This window comes from Musca autumnalis, unplaced genomic scaffold (genome assembly GCF_047663935.1).
Source record: "Musca autumnalis isolate F117 unplaced genomic scaffold, ASM4766393v1 scaffold_9, whole genome shotgun sequence".
In the NCBI taxonomy this organism is placed as follows: Eukaryota; Metazoa; Arthropoda; class Insecta; order Diptera; family Muscidae; genus Musca; species Musca autumnalis.
The window spans coordinates 369732-394219 of NW_027412450.1; the positions used below are offsets into that span (position 1 = coordinate 369732).

The 24488-nt window shown below is 31.4% G+C and overlaps 2 protein-coding genes across 3 annotated transcripts in view; both read left to right on the forward strand.

Moving 5' to 3' along the window:
- Window positions 1-17843, forward strand: part of LOC141388258 (adenylate cyclase type 2-like) — a 209685-nt gene extending 191842 nt beyond the window's left edge. The window contains exons 8-11 of the mRNA XM_073958297.1: window positions 2912-3074; window positions 5220-5295; window positions 5914-6032; window positions 16340-17843. Coding sequence (XP_073814398.1) covers window positions 2912-2927 — 16 coding nt within the window. The 3' untranslated portion in view covers window positions 2928-3074; window positions 5220-5295; window positions 5914-6032; window positions 16340-17843. The remainder of the gene's footprint in view (window positions 1-2911; window positions 3075-5219; window positions 5296-5913; window positions 6033-16339) is intronic.
- Window positions 1-24488, forward strand: part of LOC141388256 (adenylate cyclase type 2-like) — a 517012-nt gene that overhangs the window by 191861 nt on the left and 300663 nt on the right. The gene's annotated exons all lie outside the window — the stretch shown is intronic.

Below are 24488 nucleotides of genomic sequence, written 5' to 3' on the forward strand. Positions count from 1 at the left end.
TTCAAATAATACAAATAATTTAACGTAAAGTTAAATCCACAAACAATGTAATCAATATTCTGATTTTAAATGAGGTTTTATTGAACTGGAAATGTTTCATTACAAAGGATAAAGAGGCAGACTGCGGTTTAAGTTATTGTTTTTTGTTGTTTAGGATTGACCTTTTTCGCAATGGGCGGTGGAAGAGCTCTAAACAATAAGCCTTTGTGACAAAGAGAGGGTGGCAAAGGTTGTAAAAGGGTTTTTAATAAAGCGGGTGAAGGGGGTAAAGAAAATGTTGTTATCGACAAATATTTCTATAGAAAAATAGTTATCGACAACTATTTCTATAGAAAAAGTTGTTATCGACAACTATTTCTATAGAAAAAGTTGTTATCGACAACTATTTCTATAGAAAAAGTTGTTATCGACAACTATTTCTATAGAAAACGCGGTTATCGACAACTATTTCTATAGAAAAAGTTGTAATCGACAACTATTTCTACAGAAAAGGTTGCAATCGACAACTATTTCTATAGAAAAAGTTGTAATCGACAACTATTTCTATAGAAAAAGTTGTAATCGACAACTATTTCTATAGAAAAAGTTGTAATCGACAACTATTTCTATAGAAAAAGTTGTAATCGACAACTATTTCTATAGAAAAAGTTGTAATCGACAACTATTTCTATAGAAAAAGTTGTAATCGACAACTATTTCTATAGAAAAAGTTGTAATCGACAACTATTTCTATAGAAAAAAGTTGTTATCGACAACTATTTCTATAGAAAAAAGTTGTTATCGACAACTATTTCTATAGAAAAAGTTGTTATCGACAACTATTTCTATAGAAAAAGTTGTTATCGACAACTATTTCTATAGAAAAAGTTGTTATCGACAACTATTTCTATAGAAAAAGTTGTTATCGACAACTATTTCTATAGAAAAAGTTGTTATCGACAACTATTTCTATAGAAAAAGTTGTTATCGACAACTATTTCTATAGAAAAAGTTGTTATCGACAACTATTTCTATAGAAAAAGTTGTTATCGACAACTATTTCTATAGAAAAAGTTGTTATCGACAACTATTTCTATAGAAAAAGTTGTTATCGACAACTATTTCTATAGAAAAAGTTGTTATCGACAACTATTTCTATAGAAAAAGTTGTTATCGACAACTATTTCTATAGAAAAAGTTGTTATCGACAACTATTTCTATAGAAAAAGTTGTTATCGACAACTATTTCTATAGAAAAAGTTGTTATCGACAACTATTTCTATAGAAAAAGTTGTTATCGACAACTATTTCTATAGAAAAAGTTGTTTTCGACAGCTATTTCTATAGAAAAAGTTGTTATCGAGAAATATTTCTATAGAAAAATTTTTTACCGACAACTATTGTTATAGAAAAATTTGTTATCGACAACTATTTCTATAGAAAAAGTTCTTATCGATGTATTTTTTTATGAAAAATGTTGTCATCGATTAGTTTTTGTATAGGAAAAGTTTCTATCGGTGACTTTTTCCAGGGATATAGTTGCTATCGGTGCCTTTTTCCAGGGAAATAGTTATTACCGATGACTTTTACCATGAGAAAAGTTGTTATCGATGATTGTTTCTATACAATAAAATGTTTTGGATGCCTTTTCTTTAAGAAAATTTGTTACCGATGACTTTTTTGAAGAAGAAATTGAAAAAGTTATTATCGATAACTCTTTCTATAGACAAAATTTTTACTGATTACTTTTTCCATAAAAAATATCGATGTATTTTTCAAAGCAAAAATGTTTGCGATTATATTTTCTATAGGAATATTTTTTACAGATGATTTTTCTATAAAAAAAATTGTTATCGATTACTTTTTCTAAAGGAATGTTGCTATTAACTTCATTTTCTTAAGGACAAAACGCTATTGATTATTTCCTCTATATGAAAACTGTTATCGGTGATTTTTTCTTTACAAACCATTTTTATGATTTTTGATGATTTTTTATAGAAAAATTTCTTTTTGATACATTTTTCTATAGGAAAAGTTGTTATCGACGAATTTTTTATAGGAAAACTTGATCACGGCCGATGGGTTTTTATAGAAACAAACCAGTTGTCGATTGCTGTTTCTATAGGAACAGTTGTTATCAATTACTTAATCGACAGGAAAAGTTGTTATCGAATACCTTGCTATAGTAAGTAATGATGGTGATTACTTTTTTTGAAGATGCAATTATAATCGATAAATTTTTATAGACAAAAATAAGTTATAGTCGACTTTTCCCATAGGAAAATTTTGTATCGATTAATTTTTCTATGGAAAAAAGTTGTTATCGACCTACTTTTGTCTATGATCATTTTCTATCGAAGTCTTTTTTATAGGAAAAATTGTTGTCGATGACATATTTATAGAACAATTGTTATTGATGTATTTTTCTAAGGAAATAGTTGTTATCGATGACATTTTCGTTAAGATAAGTTGTAAGCGATAATTTTTTTTTTAAATCGTAAGTAGTTATCTAGGTTTTTTTTGGAATCGATAACATTTTATATAAAAAAACTAGTTATCGATGACTTATGACCTATAGAAAAAAATTTATCGCGGAATTTTTCTAAGCAAAAGCATGTTATCGGTGACTTTTTCTATAGGAAAATTTGTTATGAATGACTTCTTCTAAAAGAAATTTAGTTATCGAAGATAATTTGCTATTGATCTCTTTTCATAGGATAAGTTATCGAAAATGTTCCTAAGGAAAATTGTAATCTAAGAAATGTTGTTATCGATAACTTTTACTATATGATAAGCTGTTATAAAGGTTTTTTTCCTTTGAAAAAATTTTTATCGATAGTTTTGCCAAAGTACTTTTTTATTAATACACAACACATAGAAAATAATATGCCTTCAAATAATAAACTTCTCTCCCTTCGCTTTTCTTTTTTAGACACGTACATACGTGAAGCAACTGGCATCAATGTCGATATGCGTATTGGTATCCATACAGGTAATGCTTTGTGTGGTGTTTTGGGCCTGAGAATATGGCAATTCGATGTTTGGAGTGATGATGTTAAGCTGGCAAATCACATGGAAAGTGGTGGAGTTGCGGGGTAAGTTGGGCAGAGAGAATAAATTTTCATATCTGTAGATTTGTCGGTTAAGATATGTTTGTATATTGCTTCCCTTTTTCGGCAAGACCAAAAAAAAGGTGTTTTAAAGGAAATTGGTTTCATTTGGCTGATTTTTTAGAGATGGAAACGGAAATTACCTGCTAGCAGCGATTTGGCAATAAGCCATGATTGATAAAACGAAATATCACAACAGTAAGCAGGTGAAACGAAATTGATTCTTGAAATGGAAATGATAGCTAATGGGGTTTTTTATATAACACTTATCAATAAATCGGTAGAAAGCACATTGGAATATAAAGAAGTCACATGAGAGAATGGGCTGTTAACACTTATCGTGGTAGGAAATGAAGGCACTTGGAAGGCAGAAATTAGGGAATTAATGGGAAGGAAGTCACAATTATGATGTTTTTGCTTTAAAGGTAACAATAGGTTGAGAGATAGCATGGATGGTTTAGTTTACACAAAGATTTGTTATCGATCACCTTTTCTTCTGAAAAACTTGTTATTGATGACTTTTTATCTAGAAAAAGTTGTTATCGATAACCTTTTCTATCGAAAAAGTTGTTATCGAAGACATTTTCGAAAGAAAATTTTATTATCGATGACATTTTGTATAGAACATATTGTTATCGATAACTTCTTCTGCAGAAAAATTTATTATCGATGACATTTTATTTAGAAAAAGGTGTTGTCGATGGCTCTTTCTATTAAAATAGTTGTTATTGATGACTTTTTCTAAACAAAATTGTTTTCGATGTTTTCCTCTACAGAAAAAGTTGTTATCGATTAATTGTTCTATAGGAAATTTATTATCGATGACTTTCCCTATTAAAAATGTTATTATCGATGACTTTTTCTCAATAAAATTTTGTTATTTTGTTGACATTTTCAATAGAAAAAATTGTTAACGATGACTTTTGCTACATATAATTTTGTTGTAGATAACTTCCTCTGAAGGAAAAGTTATTATCGATGGTCTTTTATCGATAAAAAGAAAGTCTATAAGAAAGTTGGTATGTATGACTTTAGAAAACTTTGTTATCGATGACTTCTTCTATAGAAAATTTTGTAATCTATGGCTCTTTTTACAGAACAAGTTATTATCGATTACTTTTTTCAAAAGAAAATTTTGTTATTGATGACTTCTATAGAAATCGATGTTTTCTTCTACAGAAAACATTGTTATCGATGCCCTTTTCTACATAAAATGTTGTTACAGATAACTTTTTCTAAAGAAAATGTTGTTATCGATAAATTCGTTTATAGTAATCGATGACTGTTTCTGTAGAAAAATCTGTTATCGATGGCTTCTTCTGTAGAATAAATTGTTATCATTGACATTTTCAAAAGAAAAAATTATTATCGACCACTTTTTCTATACAAAGAGTTTTTATTGATGTGTTTTTCTGCAAAAAAGTTTTTATCAATGATTTCCTTTGCAGAAAAAGCTATTATCGATGATTTTTCCAGCAAGAACTTGTCATCTATGATTTTTACAAAAGAAAATTTTGTTATCGATGTTTTCCTCTATAGAAAAAGTTTTTATCGATGACATTTTCTCTAGAACAAATGGTTATCGATTACTTTTTCTACAGAAAAAATCGTTTATTTTTTCCCTAGAAAAATTGTTATCGACAACCATTTGCACATAAAAATTCTTATCGATGTGGTTTTTCGTTAAAAAATATTTTCTATAACTTTTTTTATAGAAAAATTATTATAGACAACTTATTATGTAGAAAACATTATTATCGTTTACCTTTTTTAGAAAAAGTTTTTATCAATAACATTTTCATTAGAAAATGTTGTTATCAATAACTTTTGTTATGGATAACTTCTTCTCTAGAACTCGTTGGTATCGATGAATCTTTCTTTACAAAAATCTGTTATTGATAACTTTTTCTATAGAAATAGGTGTTATAGTATAGTTGCTTTTTCTGTGGAAAAATTGGTTATCGATGGTTTGCCTATAGAAAATGTTGTTTTCCATAAAAATATTGTCTATAGAAAGTATTGTTATCTATTACTTTTTCTATGGAAAATACTGTTTTTTCGTTGTATTTGTTAGTTATATATTCCTCATTTTTTAACATTTATCTATTTTCCTATTCCTTTCGCTTTTAGGTTTAATATCATTTGCTGACAGAAGACGTTCATCTGCATCATTTACCGAACGCAAAATGTCTTTCATGTCATGCAGGTATGTATGCAACAGCATCCATCCATCAGTCAATCTACAAGCATGGACATGCCATATGGCATGCACAAATACCATCCATTGCAATGGAAAAGTTTAAACTTTTCGTTAGAAATAAAAAAGTGCAAGTAAATGAAATTATTTCTTGCAATCACCTTGAGGTGGAGAAACTATTGACCATGGAACGTACCAAGACCTATACAAGGTCGGCCAATAAGCCCACCTGATTATTATGTCTGTTGTCAAAAACATTATTGTGATTTAAAATACAAAGAAACTCAACTCACATTTGCTCTGTTCCAGAACCTGCAAGAAGCTACTATTTATTACTACGATAACAATTTTTCCTTTATGTTATCGAAAAAAATAGTAAAAATTAGTAGATTCTTGCAGTACTGGAACAGACCAAATAATGTAAAATCAATTATGTTTGTTGTCAAAAGTTGTTAACAGAATTCCGAATGGCCGACCTTCTGTAGGCCTTGGAACGTACAAAAAAAAAAAAAAAAACGAAACGAAGAACTTTATTTCAATAAAATTGAATTTTATTTGTTTTTAACTACATTTTAACAGATATCATTTTTTTTGCTTTGAATCCCTTCCGGTCCCACACACTCGCAGGTCACGTTATCGCAATCGCCCTTTCATCGAAGATGACCAAATACGTTGAATGCAGGGGAGCTTATAGACCATTTGCCAATATTGCAGAATCGAAATTGGTTAGGAATATTGGTTTGGCCGTAAGTATTTTCATTGCTAGAGTTAAATTTTGTGTTCTCCGCAAGCAAGCAGGTGTGTGGTGTGATAAAATCTAATTACCCGAAACACATTTTTGGAAACCAAAGTATACGACATTTTCTTACCACATAAAAGCAACAGCGTAAATTGCTTAGATTGATGGATTCCTTCATTCCTTTTTGCCATTTTCATAGTCCCATAACATGTCAAAAGTTATGTGAAAATTAAATTTTCTGAAATTGTTTTACCCAAACTTTGGTTTATCCCAAATTGTCATTAACACATACTACGCAGCAACCAGAGAGGAATGTGGCTTGACTCCATTCAGGACATTACCCCGAGCATTACTATGGCAACAGTTGACTATAGCATGTTGTTGTGGCTTCACATGACTCAAAATTTTGTTCTTTTTTTCCTTATTTTTGTTGAATTTTTTTTTTTTTTTTTTGTCAAAAAGTTATTGCCTTTGAAACAAAGCAACGTGGGGATTAAGTGACTTGGCTGAATATAGCACGGATTATGTTGAAAAAGAAAAAAATGTTTCATTTTCTTAAGAAAGGTTGTTCGATAACAACATTTTCTAGAGAAAAGTTGTTCGATAACAAGATTCTCTGTTAAAAAGTTTTTCGATAACAAAATTTTCTATGGAAAAGTTGTTCGATAACAAAAGTTTCTATGGAAAAGTTGTTCGACAACATCAATTTCTGTTAAAAATTTGTTCTATAACCACATTTTCTAAAAAAAATTGTTCGATAACAAAATTTTCTATAGAAAAGTAGGTCGATAACAACATTTTTTTATGTGAAAAGTTGTTCGCTAATAACATTTTCGGTAGAAAAGTTCTTGGGTAACATTTTTTATAGAAAATTTGTTCGATAACAAAATTTTGTATAGAAAAGTTGTTCGATAACAACACTTAATATAGAAAAGTTGTTCTATAACAACATTTTATTTAGAATAGTTGTTCAATAACGACATTTTCTATAAAAAAGTTGTTCGATAACAACCATTTCTAAAGAAAGTTTTTCGATAACAACATTTTCTATTGAAAAATGTTTCGATAACAACATTTTCCATATATAAATGTTGTTCGATAATAACATTTTCTATATAAATGTTGTTCGATAACAACATTTTCCATAGAAAAGTTGTTCGATAACAAAACTTTCTATTAAAAGGTTGTTTGATAACAACATTTTTTATAGAAAAGGTTTTCATAGAAAAAGTTGTTCGATAACAACAGTTTCTAAGGAAAAGTTAATCGATAACAGCACCTTCTAACGAAAGGTGTTCGAAAACAATAATTTCTTTAGAAAAGTTTTTCTATAACATCGTTTTCTATAGAAAAGGTGTTCGATAACAACGTGTTCTATGGAAAAGTTGGTAGATAAAAATTTTTCTATTGAAAAATTTTCTATAACAACATTTTACTTTGAAAAATTGTTCGATAATAACGTTTTCTATAAAAAAATATTCGATAACAAAGATTTCTATGGAAAAGTTGTTCGATAACAACATTTTCTATAGAAAAGTTGTTCGATAGCAACATTTTCTATAGAAAAGTTGTTCGATAACAACATTTTCTATAGAAAAGTTGTTCGATAACACATTTTTCTATAGAAAAGTTGTTCGATAACAACATTTTCAATGAAAAATGTATTCGATAACAACATTTTCAATGAAAAATGTATTCGATAACAACATTTTCTACAGAAAAGTTGTTCGAAAACAACATTTTCTATAGAAAAGTGGTTTGATAACAACATTTTCTATAGAAAAGTTGTTCCATAACAACATTTTCTATGTAAAAGTTGTTCCATAACAACATTTTCTATAGAAAAGTTGTTGCATAACAACATTTTCTATAGAAAAACTTGTTCCATAACAACATTTTCTATAGAAAAGTTGTTCCATAACAACATTTTCTATAGAAAAGTTGTTCGATGACAACACTTTCTATAGAAAAGTTGTTCGGTAACAACATTTTCTATAGAAATGTTGTTAGATAACAACATTTTCTATAGAAAAGTTGTTCTATAGAAAAGTGGTTTGATAACAACATTTTCTATAAAAAGGTTGTTCCATAACAACATTTTCTATAGAAAAGTTGTTCCATAACAACATTTTCTATAGAAAAGTTGTTCCATAACAACATTTTCTATAGAAAAGTTGTTCCATAACAACATTTTCTATAGAAAAGTTGTTCGATAACAACATTTTCTATAGAAAAGTTGATCGATAACAACATTTTCTATAGAAAAGTTGTTCGGTAACAACATTTTCTATAGAAAAGTTGTTCGATAACAACATTTTCTATAGAAAAGTTGTTCCATAACAACATTTTCTATAGAAAAGTTGTTCCATAACAACATTTTCTATAGAAAAGTTGTTCGATAACAACATTTTCTATAGAAAAGTTGTTCGGTAATAACATTTTCTATAGAAAAGTTGTTAGATAACAACATTTTCTATAGAAATGTTGTTAGATAACAACATTTTCTATAGAAATGTTGTTAGATAACAACATTTTCTATAGAAAATTTGTTCTATAGAAAAGTGGTTTGATAACAACATTTTCTATAAAAAGGTTGTTCCATAACAACATTTTCTATAGAAAAGTTGTTCCATAACAACATTTTCTATAGAAAAGTTGTTCGATAACAACATTTTCTATAGAAAAGTTGTTCGATAACAACATTTTCTATAGAAAAGTTGTTCGATAACAACAGTTTCTATAGAAAAGTTGTTCGATAACAACAGTTTCTATAGAAAAGTTGTTCGGTAACAACATTTTCTATAGAAAAGTTGTTCGGTAACAACATTTTTTATAGAAAAGTTGTTCGGTAACAACATTTTCTATAGAAAAGTTGTTCGACAACAACATTTTCTGTAGAAAAGTGGTTCGACAACAACATTTTATATAGAAAAGTTGTTCTATAACAAGATATACTCTAAAAAATTTGTCTGATAACAGTATTTTCTAAAGAAAACTTGTTCCATAACAATATTTTCTAAAGAAAAGTTGTTTGATAATAACATTTTGTAAAGAAAGTTTTCGATATTAACTTTTCGAAAGAAAATTTGTTCAATAACAACATTTTGTATAGAAAAGCTGTTCGATAACAACATTTTCTATAGAACAGCCGTTCGATAAAAATATTTTCTTTAAAAAAGATGTTCGATAACAACATTTTCGATAATAACATTTTCAATGGAAAAGTTGTTCATAACAAAATTTTTTATATAATAGTTGTTCGATAACAACATATACTCTTAAAAAGTTGTTCGATAACAATATTTTCTAAAGAAATTTTGTTCGATAACAACATTTTCTATAGAAAAGTTTTTCGATAACAACATTTTCAAAAGAAAAGTGGTTGAATAACAACATTTTCTATATATAGAGATGGACAGTGGGTAAATACCCAATGGGTAAATACCCGGTAAATTGGGTAAATACCGGGTAAATACCCATTTGTGGGTATTTATTTGGGCATTTACTATATTGAATCGCTAATACAACATCTTAGACCCTATTTCTGGGTTTAGGCTATGAAATCGATTCAAAATGGATAGTTTTACAATACTTTAAACAAGTGGGTAAATACTTGGGTAAATACCCGAGTATTTACCCAAGTGTTGGGTAAAAACTCATTAACTGCCGAACCACTTGACGTAGGCTGACAAAATTTGGCTCAAATCTTACTTATGTCAAGAGAATATCTAGCATTGAAAATGGTCTCTGGGTCCATGTTTTGATATAGCCCCCATATAACCGTACCTCCCGATTTAAGGTATTTTTTGTCTATTTGCCTCATTGTACAATCATAGTGGCTGAAATTTGGCATAGTGAGTTCTCAATATGTAGCAAATACCCTTGCAAAAACTTGTCAACATAGGTCCACGTTTTCTAATAGCCCCCATATAAGTGTACCCCGATTTCGAGTATTTACCCAAATTTTGGGTAAAAACTCTTTAACTGGCGAACCACTTGACGTAGGCTGACAAAACTTGGCATAAATCTTTCTTATGTCAAAAGAACTTCTGGTACTGAACATGGGGTCTCTAGGTCCATGTCTTAATATAGCCCCCATATAGCCGTACCTCCCGATTTAAGGTATTTTTCATCTATTAGCCACATTTTACAACCAAATTGGCTGTAAATTAGCACAGTGAGTCCTCAAGGAGCAGAAAATATCCTTGCAAAAATTTGTCAATATAGGTCCACGTTTTCTAATAGTCCCCATATAAGCGTACCCCGATTTCGAGTATTTACCCAAATTTTGGGTAAAAACTCCTTAACTGCCGAACCACTTGACGTAGGCTGACGAAATTTAGCTTAAATCTTACTTATGTCAAGAGAATATCTAGCATTGAAAATGGGGTCTCTGGATCCATGTTTTGATATAGCCCCCATATAACCGTACCTCCCGATTTAAGGTATTTTTTGTCTATTTGCCTCATTGTACAATCATAGTGGCTGAAATTTGGCATAGCGAGTTCTCAATATGTAGAAAATACCCTTGCAAAAACTTGTCAACATAGGTCCACGTTTTCTAGTAGCCCCATATAAGGGTACCCCGATTTCGAGTATTTACCCAAATTTTGGGTAAAAACTCTTTAACTGCCGAACCAATTGACGTAGGCTGACAAAACGTGGCATAAATATTTCTTATGTCAAAAGAACTTCTGGTACTGAACATGGGGTCTCTAGGTCCATGTTTTAATATAGCCCCCATATAGCCGTACCTCCCGATTTAAGGTATTTTTCATCTATTAGCCACATTTTACAACCAAATTGGCTGTAATTTGGCACAGTGAGTCCTCAAGGAGCAGAAAATATCCTTGCAAAAATTTGTCAATATAGGTCCACGTTTTCTAATAGCCCCCATATAAGGGTACCCCGATTTCGAGTATTTACCCAAAATTGGGTAAAAACTCATTAACTGTCGAACCACTTGACGTACGCTGACGAAATTTGGCTCAAATCTTACTTATATCAAGAGAATATTTAGTATTGAAAATGGGGTCTCTAGGTCCATGTTTTAATATAGCCCCCATATAGCCGGACCTCCCGATTTAAGGTATTTTTTGTCTATTTGCCTCATTGTACAATCATAGTGGCTGAAATTTGAAATAGTGAGTTCTCAATATGTAGCAAATACCCTTGCAAAAACTTGTCAACATAGGTCCACGTTTGCTAATAGCCCCCATATAAGGGTACCCCGATTTCGAGTATTTACCGAAATTTTGGGTAAAAATTCATTAACTGCCGAACCACTTGACGTAGGCTGATAAAATTTGGCTCAAATCTTACGTATGTCAAAAGAACTTCTGGTACTGAACATGGGGTCTCTGGGTCCATGTTTTGATATAGCCCCCATATAGCTGTACCTCCCGATTTAAGGTATTTTTCATCTATTAGCCACATTTTACAACCAAATTGCCTGTAATTTGGCACAGTGAGTCCTCAAAGAGTATAATATATCCTTGCACATATTTGTCAATGTAGGTCCACGTTTTCCTGTAGCCCCCATATAAGGGTACCCCGATTTCGAGTATTTACCCAAAATTGGGTAAAAACTCATTAACTGTCGAACCAGTTGACGTTGGCTGACAAAATTTGGCTCAAAACTTTCTTATATCAATAGTAATAAGGGTATTGAAAATGGAGTCCCTGGGTCCATGTTTTGATATAGGCCCCATATTTTAAGGTATTTTTAACTATTAGCCACATTTTACAATCATACTGACTGTAATTTGGTACAGTGGGTTCCCAATATGTATAAAATATCCTTGCAAAAAATTGTCGACGTAGGTCCACGTTTTCTTGTGGCCCCAATATGGGTTTCTGAAATCGGGAGGTACGGCTATATCAAAAAGTGGACCCAGGGACTCCATTTTCAATACTTTTAATACTATTGATATAAGAAAGTTTCTAGCCAAATTTTATGAGCCTACGCCAATGGTTCGGCAGATAAAGAGTTTTTACCCAATATTTGGGTAAATACTTGAAATCAGGGCACCCATATATGGGGGCTATAAGAAAGCGTGGACCTACGTTGACAAATATTAGCAAGGATATTTAATGCTCATTGAGGACTCACTGTGCCAAATTACAGCCAATTTGGTTGTAAAATGTGGCTAATAGATGAAAAATACCTTAAATCGGGAGGTACGGCTATATGGAGGCCATATTAAAACATGGACCAAGAGACCCCATTTTCAATGCTAGATATTCTCTTGATATAAGTAAGATTTGAGCCAAATTTCTCAGCGTACGTCAAGTGGTTCGGCAGTTAAAGAGTTTTTACCCAAAATTTGGGTAAATACTCGAAATCTGGGTACACTTATATGGGGGCTATTAGAAAACGTGGACCTATATTGACAAATTTTTGCAAGGATATTTTGTACTCCTTGAGGACTCACTGTGCTAATTTATAGCCAATTTGGTTGTAAAATGTGGCTAATAGATGAAAAATACCTTAAATCGGGAGGTACAGCTATATGGGGGCTATATCAAAACATAGACCCAGAGACCCCATGTTCAGTACCAGAAGTTCTTTTGACATAAGTAAGATTTAAGCTAAATTTCGTCAGCCTACGTCAAGTGGTTCGGCAGTTAAGGAGTTTTTACCCAAAATTTGGGTAAATACTCGAAATCGGGGTACCCTTATATGGGGACTATTAGAAAACGTAGACCTATACTGCCAAATTTTTGCAAGGATATTTGCTGCCCCTTGGGGGCTCACTGTGATAAATTACAGCCAATTTGGTTGTAAAATGTGGCTAATAGATAAAAAATACCTTAAATCGGGAGGTACGGCTATATGGGGGCTATATCAAAACATGGACCCAGAGACCCCATGTTCAGTACGAGAAGTTCTGTTGACATAAAAAAGACGTAAGCCAAATTTTGTCAGCCTACGTCAAGTGGTTCGGCAGTTAATGAGTTTTTACCCAACACTTGGGTAAATACTAGGGTATTTACCCAAGTATTTACCCACTAGTCTAAAGTATGGTAAAACTATCCATTTGAAACGAATTTACAACCTAAACCCAGGAATAGGGTGTAAAATGTTGTATTTGCCATTCAATATAGTAAATACCCACAAATGGGTATTTACCCGGTATTTACCCACCGTGTGGGTATTTACCGGGTAAATACCCGGTAAAAACCATCTCTATCTATATAAAAGTTGTTCAATAACAACATTTTCCATAGAAAAGTTGTTCGATAAGATCATTTGCTACAGAAAATGTTGTTCGATAGCAACATTTTCTCTGGAAGAGTTGTTCGATAGCAACATTTTCTAAAGAAAAGTGGTTTGATAATTACATTTTCTATATGAAAGTTGTTCAATAACAACATTTTCCATAGAAAAGTTGTGTGATAACATCATTTTCTTCAGAAAAGTTTTTCGACGACACAGCATTTTCTATGGAGAAGTTGTTCGATAAAAACATCTTCTATGGACAATTTTTTCGATAACAGTATTTTCTAAAGAAAACTTGTTCCATAACAATATTTTCTAAAGAAAAGTTGTTTGATAATAACATTTTGTAAAGAAAGTTTTCGATATTAACTTTTCGAAAGAAAATTTGTTCAATAACAACATTTTCTATAGAAAAGTTGTTCGATAACAACATTTTCTATAGAAAAGTTGTTCGATAACAACATTTTCTATAGAAAAGTTGTTCGATAACAACATTTTCTATAGAAAAGTTGTTCGATAACAACATTTTCTATAGAAAAGTTGTTCGGTAACAACATTTTCTAGAGAAAAGTTGTTCGGTAACAACATTTTCTAGAGAAAAGTTGTTCGGTAACAACATTTTCTATAGAAAAGTTGTTCGGTAACAACATTTTCTATAGAAAAGTTGTTCGGTAACAACATTTTTTATAGAAAAGTTGTTCGGTAACAACATTTTTTATAGAAAAGTTGTTCGGTAACAACATTTTCTATAGAAAAGTTGTTCGACAGCAACATTTTCTATAGAAAAGTTGTTCGACAGCAACATTTTCTATAGAAAAGTGGTTTGATAACAACATTTTCTATGGAAAAGTTGTTCCATAACAACATTTTCTATAGAAAAGTTGTTCCATAACAACATTTTCTATAGAAAAAGTTGTTCCATAACAACATTTTCTATAGAAAAAGTTGTTCCATAACAACATTTTCTATAGAAAAGTTGTTCGATGACAACATTTTCTATAGAAAAGTTGTTCGGTAACAACATTTTCTATAGAAAAGTTGTTAGATAACAACATTTTCTACAGAAATGTAGTTAGATAACAACATTTTCTATAGAAAAGTTGTTCTATAGAAAAGTGGTTTGATAACAACATTTTCTATAAAAAGGTTGTTCCATAACAAAATTTTCTATAGAAAAGTTGTTCGATAACAACATTTTCTATACAAAAGTTGTTCGGTAACAACATTTTCTATAGAAAAGTTGTTCGATAACAACATTTTTTATAGAAAAGTTGTTCGATAACAACATTTTCTATAGAAAAGTTGTTCCATAACAACATTTTCTATAGAAAAGTTGTTCGATAACAACATTTTCTATAGAAAAGTTGTTCGGTAATAACATGTTCTATAGAAAAGTTGTTAGATAACAACATTTTCTATAGAAATGTTGTTAGATAACAACATTTTCTATAAAAAGGTTGTTCCATAACAACATTTTCTATAGAAAAGTTGTTCCATAACAACATTTTCTATAGAAAAGTTGTTCCATAACAACATTTTCTATAGAAAAGTTGTTCCATAACAACATTTTCTATAGAAAAGTTGTTCGATAACAACATTTTCTATAGAAAAGTTGTTCGGTAACAACATTTTCTAGAGAAAAGTTGTTCGGTAACAACATTTTCTATAGAAAAGTTGTTCGGTAACAACATTTTTTATAGAAAAGTTGTTCGGTAAAACATTTTCTATAGAAAAGTTGTTCGACAACAACATTTTCTGTAGAAAAGTGGTTCGACAACAACATTTTATATAGAAAAGTTGTTCTATAACAAGATATACTCTAAAAAATTTGTCTGATAACAGTATTTTCTAAAGAAAACTTGTTCCATAACAATATCTTCTAAAGAAAAGTTGTTTGATAATAACATTTTGTAAAGAAAGTTTTCGATATTAACTTTTCGAAAGAAAATTTGTTCAATAACAACATTTTGTATAGAAAAGCTGTTCGATAACAACATTTTCTATAGAACAGCCGTTCGATAAAAATATTTTCTTTAAAAAAGATGTTCGATAACAACATTTTCGATAATAACATTTTCAATGGAAACGTTGTTCATAACAAAATTTTTTATATAATAGTTGTTCGATAACAACATATACTCTTAAAAAGTTGTTCGATAACAATATTTTCTAAAGAAATTTTGTTCGATAACAACATTTTCTATAGAAAAGTTTTTCGATAACAACATTTTCAAAAGAAAAGTGGTTGAATAACAACATTTTCTATATAAAAGTTGTTCAATAACAACATTTTCCATAGAAAAGTTGTTCGATAAGATCATTTGCTACAGAAAATGTTGTTCGATAGCAACATTTTCTCTGGAAGAGTTGTTCGATAGCAACATTTGCTAAAGAAAAGTGGTTTGATAATTACATTTTCTATATGAAAGTTGTTCAATAACAACATTTTCCATAGAAAAGTTGTGCGATAACATCATTTTCTTCAGAAAAGTTTTTCGACGACACAGCATTTTCTATGGAGAAGTTGTTCGATAAAAACATCTTCTATGGAAAATTTTTTCGATAACAGTATTTTCTATTGAAAAGTTGTTCGATAACATTTTCTATGGAAAAGTTGTTCAATAATAAAATTTTCTATAGAAAAGTTGTTCGATAACAACATTTTCTATAGAAATGTTGTTCGTTAACAACAGTACAGTTGTTCGCTAACAATATATTTTTTATAGAAATGTTGTTCGATAACAACCTTTTCTATTGAAAATCTGTCCGATAACAAAATTTTCTATAGGAAAGTTGTTCGATAACAACATTTTTTATATAAAAATTGTTCGTTAACAATTTTTTCTGTTCAACATTTCAATCTCGAAAAAAAGTGTTCAACCACCCTTTAATTTGTCAACAAATGTGTGAAATATCTACGCCTCCACATCAATCAAAAAAATCACCTTCACACCTGCTGCGGGTCTACATAAAGTGATTTTGTTTAATTCTCTTTTGCACGCCGTGTGTGTTTGTCACCTTTAAATTCATTTAATTTACCTCCTTTTCCTTGTCGTCTTTTTATTTTTTCCTTCCTTACTTCCTTCTTCCAGAGCATCGCCATGATTGCATCCACCAGAGCGTATGTGTTTTAATTTCAATTGCTTTGGACCACCCACCGAATTGAAACCACTTACTCTGTGGTTTCGCAATACAGCGCGTGAAGTAATGTATCGCGCTCAGCCGGACACTCATTTTCGCTATGATTTAATCTGCGCCTTGCTGCTCTACATTTCAATTGCGGCAGTTCAGCTGATTGTTATGGGTATCTGAGTAATATTTTAAAAGGGTAATGTATAGATAAACGTATGGAGATGCAACGATTCGTTGGGTAGGCCATATCACAAGAATGAGGGATGACGAGCCCGCTAAAAAGGTATATAAATATGGGCCACATGGCGGTGCACGCAGAATTGGCAGGCCAATGCTTCGATGGAGTAAACAAGGGAATGATGAGATGAAAAGGCGCGGTATTCCAGAAAGAGAAGCAACAAACAGTTGAAAAATTGTCGATAACAAATTCTTCCATGGGAGTAGTTGTCGATAACAATTTTTCGGTGGAAATAGTTGTCGATATCATAAGTTTCAAAACAAATGAAATCTCTAGATTTAATATCTACATCAATGAAATATCAATTCTAATTTGACCGCAAAAAGAAAACTGTATTTTTGGTCATGTTTTTAAAATGTGCCGATATCTCCTATAGATCTTCATGTTAGAGTGTTGTTGCTAAAGGAAAAATTATTCTGCTAAAGGAAAAATTATTCTGCATCAAATTTCACTATTAGATTCCGCATAAAAGATATTTCTAGCTTTGATGTTTATGTGAAAATAATATCAGTTGTAATTTTTCTAAAAAATAATTTATTTTAATTACGTTATTTTTAAATGTGTCGATATCCGGCCTAATACTTCATGTTAGAGGGTTGCTATAAATGGAGTAATAATCCTACATCATATTTCACTATTAGTTTTCTAACAAAAGAAATCTCTAGCTTTAATATTTATTTCCATAAATATTGATATTAATTTGGCTACAAAAAGAAAATCTTTTTTATCTTCAAGGAACATATTGTCATGGAACATTTTAATATTTTCTTTATATTTTTTAAATAATACATTTTTATATATAAATAATACAAATAAAAAGTTCTTTTTCCATCTTCTTCTATCCCCTTCCATAAACAGTTGATAAAATTACACATCTGGTTGGCTGATATCCACCAAAAAGGAAATTCAATGTTATATTACACCACCTTAGGAGGCTACCTCTGGTATGATGGCTCGTGGTACTTATTCCGTTTCTTCCCTTTTTAACGATGATGACAGACATCAACATCCTAAATGGGATTGGACATTAGAAATAAAAAAGGACTGTCAATAAAATGTGTGAAAACGGTACAGTGAGTGGTGTGGCTGCTGCTAAATAGGAGAGCTTATGTTAAAAATCAAAACAAAAAAGCATTCAAACAAAAGAAATTTGCTATAAAACAATAATATTAAATAAAGTACCAAAAAAAAAAATAATAATAAAACAACACAAAACTATAAAAAAATATTCTTAAAAATATTTTTTATATATATTTAATATATTTTTTATTACTTTTTTCTATTCCTAACCTCAAAGTGAATGTAAAAAATAACAATTTAAAATTTGGAAAAAAAAGAATTATTTTATAGTAACTCTTAAACCAGCATTAACTAATTAATGAATGGGTATAGAAACGATGAACAAAGTATTTTTGATAAAAATATAAACGAAACAAATTAAACCTTTAAAAGAGAGGATATCATCATGACTTTTGTAAAGGGTACTACTCATACTTCAAGAAAGCATAAAGATATTTATTAAAAGAAAAATGAGAGTGGTTTATTTCACAAGCAAATTACAAGATTCACAACATTCAAACCATTGCTTTTGTTTCACAGTTTTAAAATTTTTCTGAAATTTCCTAATTTACGTTGATGTTGATTTAATTTTGTATGTTTTGAATTTAAACCACATATTCTTTCCATTTCCGCATACTTTTTATCAGAAATTAATTCATTCATAATTCATTGCCATAAATCGATCCAAAAAAAATCTCAAAAATAAAAGTCCCTTTATTGTATGGAAAAATTACATGTAATTTGTAGTTTCATTTATTTGGTGTGGCCAAAGGGAATTTACAGGTAAGACATAAAAAAATAATCTTTTGGTTCCTTAAGAAAATTTAAATTCCACGAAAAAGATTTTCTTTACTGGCAATAAATACCTCCAATAAAGTCTAGGGGTATATTTGAGACCATTTGTGAAAAAGTATTATATTCATCTAAAAATGTTATTATAAACATTCAAATTGATTTATTTTATATAAATGTTAAAGCTAAATATTTCTTTTATTCGACACCCAATTGGAATTAGATCAAGATTATTTTGTTCTTTTGGCACCAGTCTTCGAGGATAAAATTTTCAAGGAGTTATGACCACAAGTCCAAAAATAGTACAAAATTAATCAACCTAAAATTATGGTTTTCGTAAGGAAATTCAAATCGATTTATTTCCATTAATTCTCTTTCGAGTGGAGCTATTTTGACCTAAGAGGTTTATTGAAAAATTAGGAATCCAACGAAGCCCCACACTACTATGCCGCGTCTCACGGGTGGTTAGACCGATCATCAGGTATATTGAATGGTGTTTTAGTGGGTGGACGAAGGCTAAGCTTGGAAACTATTCGAATTATTTATTTTAATGTTACTCATTTAATTCCAAACCTTTCCTATAGTCCGACTTGGCTGGTAACCCTATTTTTCAATGCTTTATTACAAATAATAAGGCAGCTTTTTATAATAAGCCAATTGAAATTTTTTATAAATTATAAATCTAGATATTTCTTTTGTTCAGCGACCTATAGTGGAATTAGATCAAAAATAATTTTCCCTTTGACACCAATCTTCTAGGATAAAATATTAAATCAGTTATGACCACAATAGAAAAGGACTACGAAATTAACTTAAAATAAAATGTTATTTTTATCTTCTTCTTTATTTGCCGATCCGCATTCGGATTTTGGCGATCATACAATAACAAATTAAGTATTTTTAGCTGTATATCTATACTTATAAAAGAGTTGAGTAATGATGACTCACTGACTGACTGATTCATAATCAACGCCCAGGCTAAAAGGCTGGAGCTAGAATCTTGAAATTTTGGGTGAGGGTCACTCTTGGTCCGAAGATGTCAGATAAGGCTGGCTTTTTGGAAATTCGACCTAGAACGGTACGAAAAGTACTAAAAGGTACTAAATATGGTACAATTTGTATATGGCGAACCGGTAGAGCTAGAACTCTGAAATTGGGAATAAGGGTCACTGCTGGATAGTTAGAAAGATGTACCAAAGGGTTTTTGGAAATTCGACCCATAAGTGTACAAAAAGTACTAAAAGTTACTAAATTTGGTACTAATTACATATTTTGAACGGATACAGCTAGAGTCTTGAAATTTGGCATGGAAATCGAAGTTGGGAAGTGGTGCTGATATAAGGAAATGGTTTTGGAAATTCGTATATATGTGTACGAAAAGTACTAAATAGTACTAAATTTAGTACAATTTGGATTTAGTACAATTTTGGAAACCTGAAATGTGGAATTAAGATTACTGTTGAAATGTAGAATTGAGACATGAGTATGTTTTGGAAATTCGTACTTATGTGTACGAAAAGTACTAAATGGTACTAAATTTGGTACAATTTAGATTTGGGTGAACGAATCAAGCTAGAATCCTCAAATTTGGAGTTAAGATAAATTTGGAGTGTAGAATGGAAGTGGTTTTGAAAATTCGTACTTATGGGTACGAATAGTAGTAAATGGTACTAAATTTGGTACAACTTGGATTTGGGTGAACGGATTGAGCTGGAATCCTGTAATTTAGAATTAAGGTAATTGTTGGAGTGTGGAATGGAAGTAATTTAGAAAATGCGTTTTAATGGGTACGAAATGTACTAAATGGTACTAAATTTGGAACAAATTGGATTTGTGTGAACAGATAGAGCTAGAATCCTGGAACTTGGAATTTAGATTGCTGTTCGCGTGTAGGATTGAGGTAGTTTTGTATGTGTACTTATGTGTACGAAAATATAAACGGTACTAAATATGGTACAATTTAGCTGAACGGTTAGAGATGGAATCCTAAAATTGAGAACTAAGTTTACTGCTGGAGTGTAGGATTGAGATAGTTTTTGAAATTCGTACTTATGTGTACGAAAAGTATTAAATGGTACTAAATTTCGTACAATTTGGATTTGGGTGAACCGATAAAACTGGAGACCTGAAATTTGGAATTAAGATTACTGTTGGAGTGTAGGATTAAGATAGTTTTGGAAATTCGTTCTTATGTGTACGAAAAGTACTAAATGGTACTAAATTTTGTATAATTTGGATTTAGGTTAAACGGATAGAGCTGGAATCCTGAAATTTTTAATTAAGGCTACAGTTGGAGGGTAGACTGGAAGTAGTTTTGAAAATTCGTACTTATGGGTACGAAAAGTACTAAATGGTACTAAATTTGGTACAATTACGATTTGGGCGAACGGATAGAGCTGGCATCTTGAAATTTGAATTAGAGAGTAGAATGGAATCAGTTTTTAAAATTCGTACTTATGGGTACGACAACTACAAAATGGTACTAAATTTTGTACAATTTGGATTTAGGTTGAGCGGATAGAGCCGGAATCCTGAAATTTTGAACTAAGGCTACTGTTGCAGAGTAGAACGGAAGTATATTTGAAAACTCGTACTTATGGATACGAAAAGTACTAAATGGCACTAAATTTGGTACAATTACGATTTGGGCGAACGGATAGAGCTGGGATCCTGAAATTTGAATTAGAGAGTAGAATGGAATCAGTTTTTAAAATTCGTACTTATGGGTACGACAACTACAAAATGGTACTAAATTTGGTACAATTTGGATTAAGGTTGAACGGATAGACCTGGAATCCTGAAATTTTGAATTAAGGCTACAGTTGGAGGGTAGCATGGAAGTAGTTTTGAAAATTACTACGTACGTACTTATGGGTACGAAAAGTACTAAATGATACTAAATTTGGTACAATGGGTATTTGGGGGAACGGATAGAGCTGGAATCCTGGAATTGGTAAGACTAAGATTGAAGTGTAGGATTGAGACATGGAGGTAGTTTTTGAAATTCGTACTTATGGCCACGAAATATACCAAATGGTACAATTTGAGTGCACTGATAGCGCTGGAATCCTGTTTTTGGGAATTAAGGTTACTGGTGAAGTGAAGGATTGAGGTAGTTTTGGAAAATCGTACTATTGGGTGTAGGAACAGTGCTGGAATCTTCATTTTTTGGATTTAGTGTGAGTACTGGTGTACAATGTTGGTCTAGCTGTTAACATGTAAGGGTGAGATACGGCTGATCTTTTTGAAAATCGAACTAAAGCGGTACGAACAGTACTAAGATAACAATAAATATTGATTAAAATTTGTATAAGTACAATAAAATTTTCAGTGTTCGCCATTTTCATATTATATATTGTTTATTTGTTTTTTATATTCTTTCCGCATACGAAGTAGCGGGCACTTTGCTAGTGTAAAATAAAATGTTTATTTTTATAAAGAAATATAAATAAACCTCTTCTGAAGAAAAGGGTGCTTCTATACCCTCATTCTGAAAGAAAGGGTGCTTCTATACCCCCTTTATGAAAAAAGGGCGATTCTATACCCCCTTTATGAAAGAAAAGGGTGCTTCTATATCCTTTTTCTAAAAGAAAGGGTGCTTCTATACCCTCTTTCTGAAAGAAAGTGTGCTCCCATATCCTCTCTCTGAAAGAACGGGTGCTTCTATACCCTCTTTCTGAAAGAACGGGTACTTCTATACCCTCTTTCTGAAAAAATGGGTGATTCTATACCCTCTTTCTGAAAGAAATGGTGCTTCTATACCCTATTTCTGAAAGAAACGGTGCTTCGATACCATCTTTCTGAAGGAAAGGGTGCTTCGATACCATCTTTCTGAAGGAAAGGGTGCTTCTATACGCTGTTTCTGAAAGAAGGGGTGCTTCTATATCCTGTCTCTGAAAGAAAGGGTGCTTCTATATCCTGTCTCTGAAAGAAAGGGTGCTTCTATATCCTGTTTTTGGAAGGAAGAGTGCTTTTATACCCTCTTTCTGAAAGAAGGGTGCTTCTATACCCTGTTTCTGAAAGAAAGAGTGCTTCTATATCCTGTTTCTGGAAGAAAGAGTGCTTCTATATCCTGTTTCTGAAAGAAAGGGTGCTTCTATACCCTCTTTCTGAAAGAAATGGTGTTTCTATACCCTCTTTCTGAATGAAAGGGTGCTTCTATACCCTCTTTCTGAAAGAAATAGTGTTTCTATACCCTCCTTCTAAAAAAAAGGGTGTTTCTATACCATCTTTCTGAAAGAGAGGGCTCTTCTATACTCTCTTTCTGAAAGAGAGGGCTCTTCTATACTCTCTTTCTGAAAGAAAGGGTGCTTCTTTATCCTCCTTCTGAAAGAAAGGGTGCTTCTATGCCCTCTTTCCGAGCGAAAGGGTGCTTTTATATCCTCTTTCCGAACGAAAGGGTGCTTTTATATCCTCTTTCCGAACGAAGGGGTGCTTTTATATCCTCTTTCTGAAAGAAAGGGTGCTCCAACACCCTCTTTCTAAAAGAAAGGATGCTTCAATACCCTCTTTTTTAAAGAAAGGGTGCTTCTATACCCTCTTTCTGAAAGAAAGGGTGCTTCTCAACCCTCTATCTGAAAGAAAGGGTGCTTCTATACCCTCTTTCTGAAAGAAAGGGTGCTTCTATACCATCTTTCAGAAAGAAAGTGTGCTTCTATATCCTCTCTCTGAAAGAAAGCGTGCTTCTATATCCTGTTTCTGAAAGAATGCGTGCTTCTATATCCTCTTTCTGAAAGAAAGCGTGCTTCTATACCCTCTTTCTGAAGGAAAAAATGGTGCTATACCCATTTCTCATATACCGAACGAAAGGTTCTTCTATACCCACTTTCTGAAAGAAAGGGTGCTTCTATACCCACTTTCTGAAAGAAAGGGTGCTTCTTTGCCATCTTTCTGAAAGAAAGGGTGCTTCTATGTCATCTTTCTGAAAGAAAGGGTGCCCCTATACCCTCTTTCTGAAAGAAATGGTGCTTCTATGCCATCTTTCTGAAAGAAAGGGTGCCCCTATACCCTCTTTCTGAAAGAAATGGTGCTTCTATGCCATCTTTCTGAAAGAAAGGGTGCCCCTATACCCTCTTTCTAAAAGAAATGATGCTTCTATGCCATCTTTCTAAAAGAAGGGGTGCCCCTATACCCTCTTTCTGAACGAAATGGTGCTCCTATACCGAACGAAAGGTTATCCTATACCAACTTTCTAAAAGAAGGGATGCTTCAATACCCTCTTTCTTAAAGAAAGGGCGATTCTTTACCCTCTTTCTGAAAGAAAGGGTGCTTCTATACCCTCTTTCTGAAAGAAATGGTGCTTCTATTCCCTCTTTCTGAAAGAAAGGGTGCTCCTATACCCTCTTTCTGAAAGAAATGAAGCTCTTATACCGGACGAAAAGTTCTCCTATACCCACTTTCGGAAAGAAGGGATGCTTCATACCCTCTTTCTTAAAGAAAGGGCGATTCTACACCCTCTTTCTGAAAGAGAGGGTGTTTCTATACCCTGTTTCTGAAAGCAAGGGTGCTTCTATACCCTCTTTCTGAAAGAAAGGGTGCTTCTATTCCCTCTTTCTGAAAGAAAGGATGCTTCCATACCCGCATTCTAAAAGAAGGGGTGCTTGTACCATTTCTCAAAGAAACGGTACAAATATTTCAAAACTTTTTTTTTAAATTATTGGATTAAGTTTTTCACAATTTTTATTTCTTTTAAAAATTTTTCAATTTATATTTCCTATATTTTTTGTTCACTTTTTTTTAATTTTATTAATTTTTAAAAAAGCTAATATTTATATTTACAAATAATGATATTTTTTAATCTTTTTATATTAAAATATATTTAATTATATATTTTCAATTTTTAGGGGATATAGCTACTTTTTGAGCACCATAATAGCCATTTTATATGATTTTTTACAAGAAATCTACCAAACTTTTTTAAAAAATTCTTTTTTCATATGAAAGACCACATCTTGAGCCACTTCTGGATTTTTTTTTTTGACAAATGCACGTCTACGAAACACAGTTTTTAATAAAGCCGT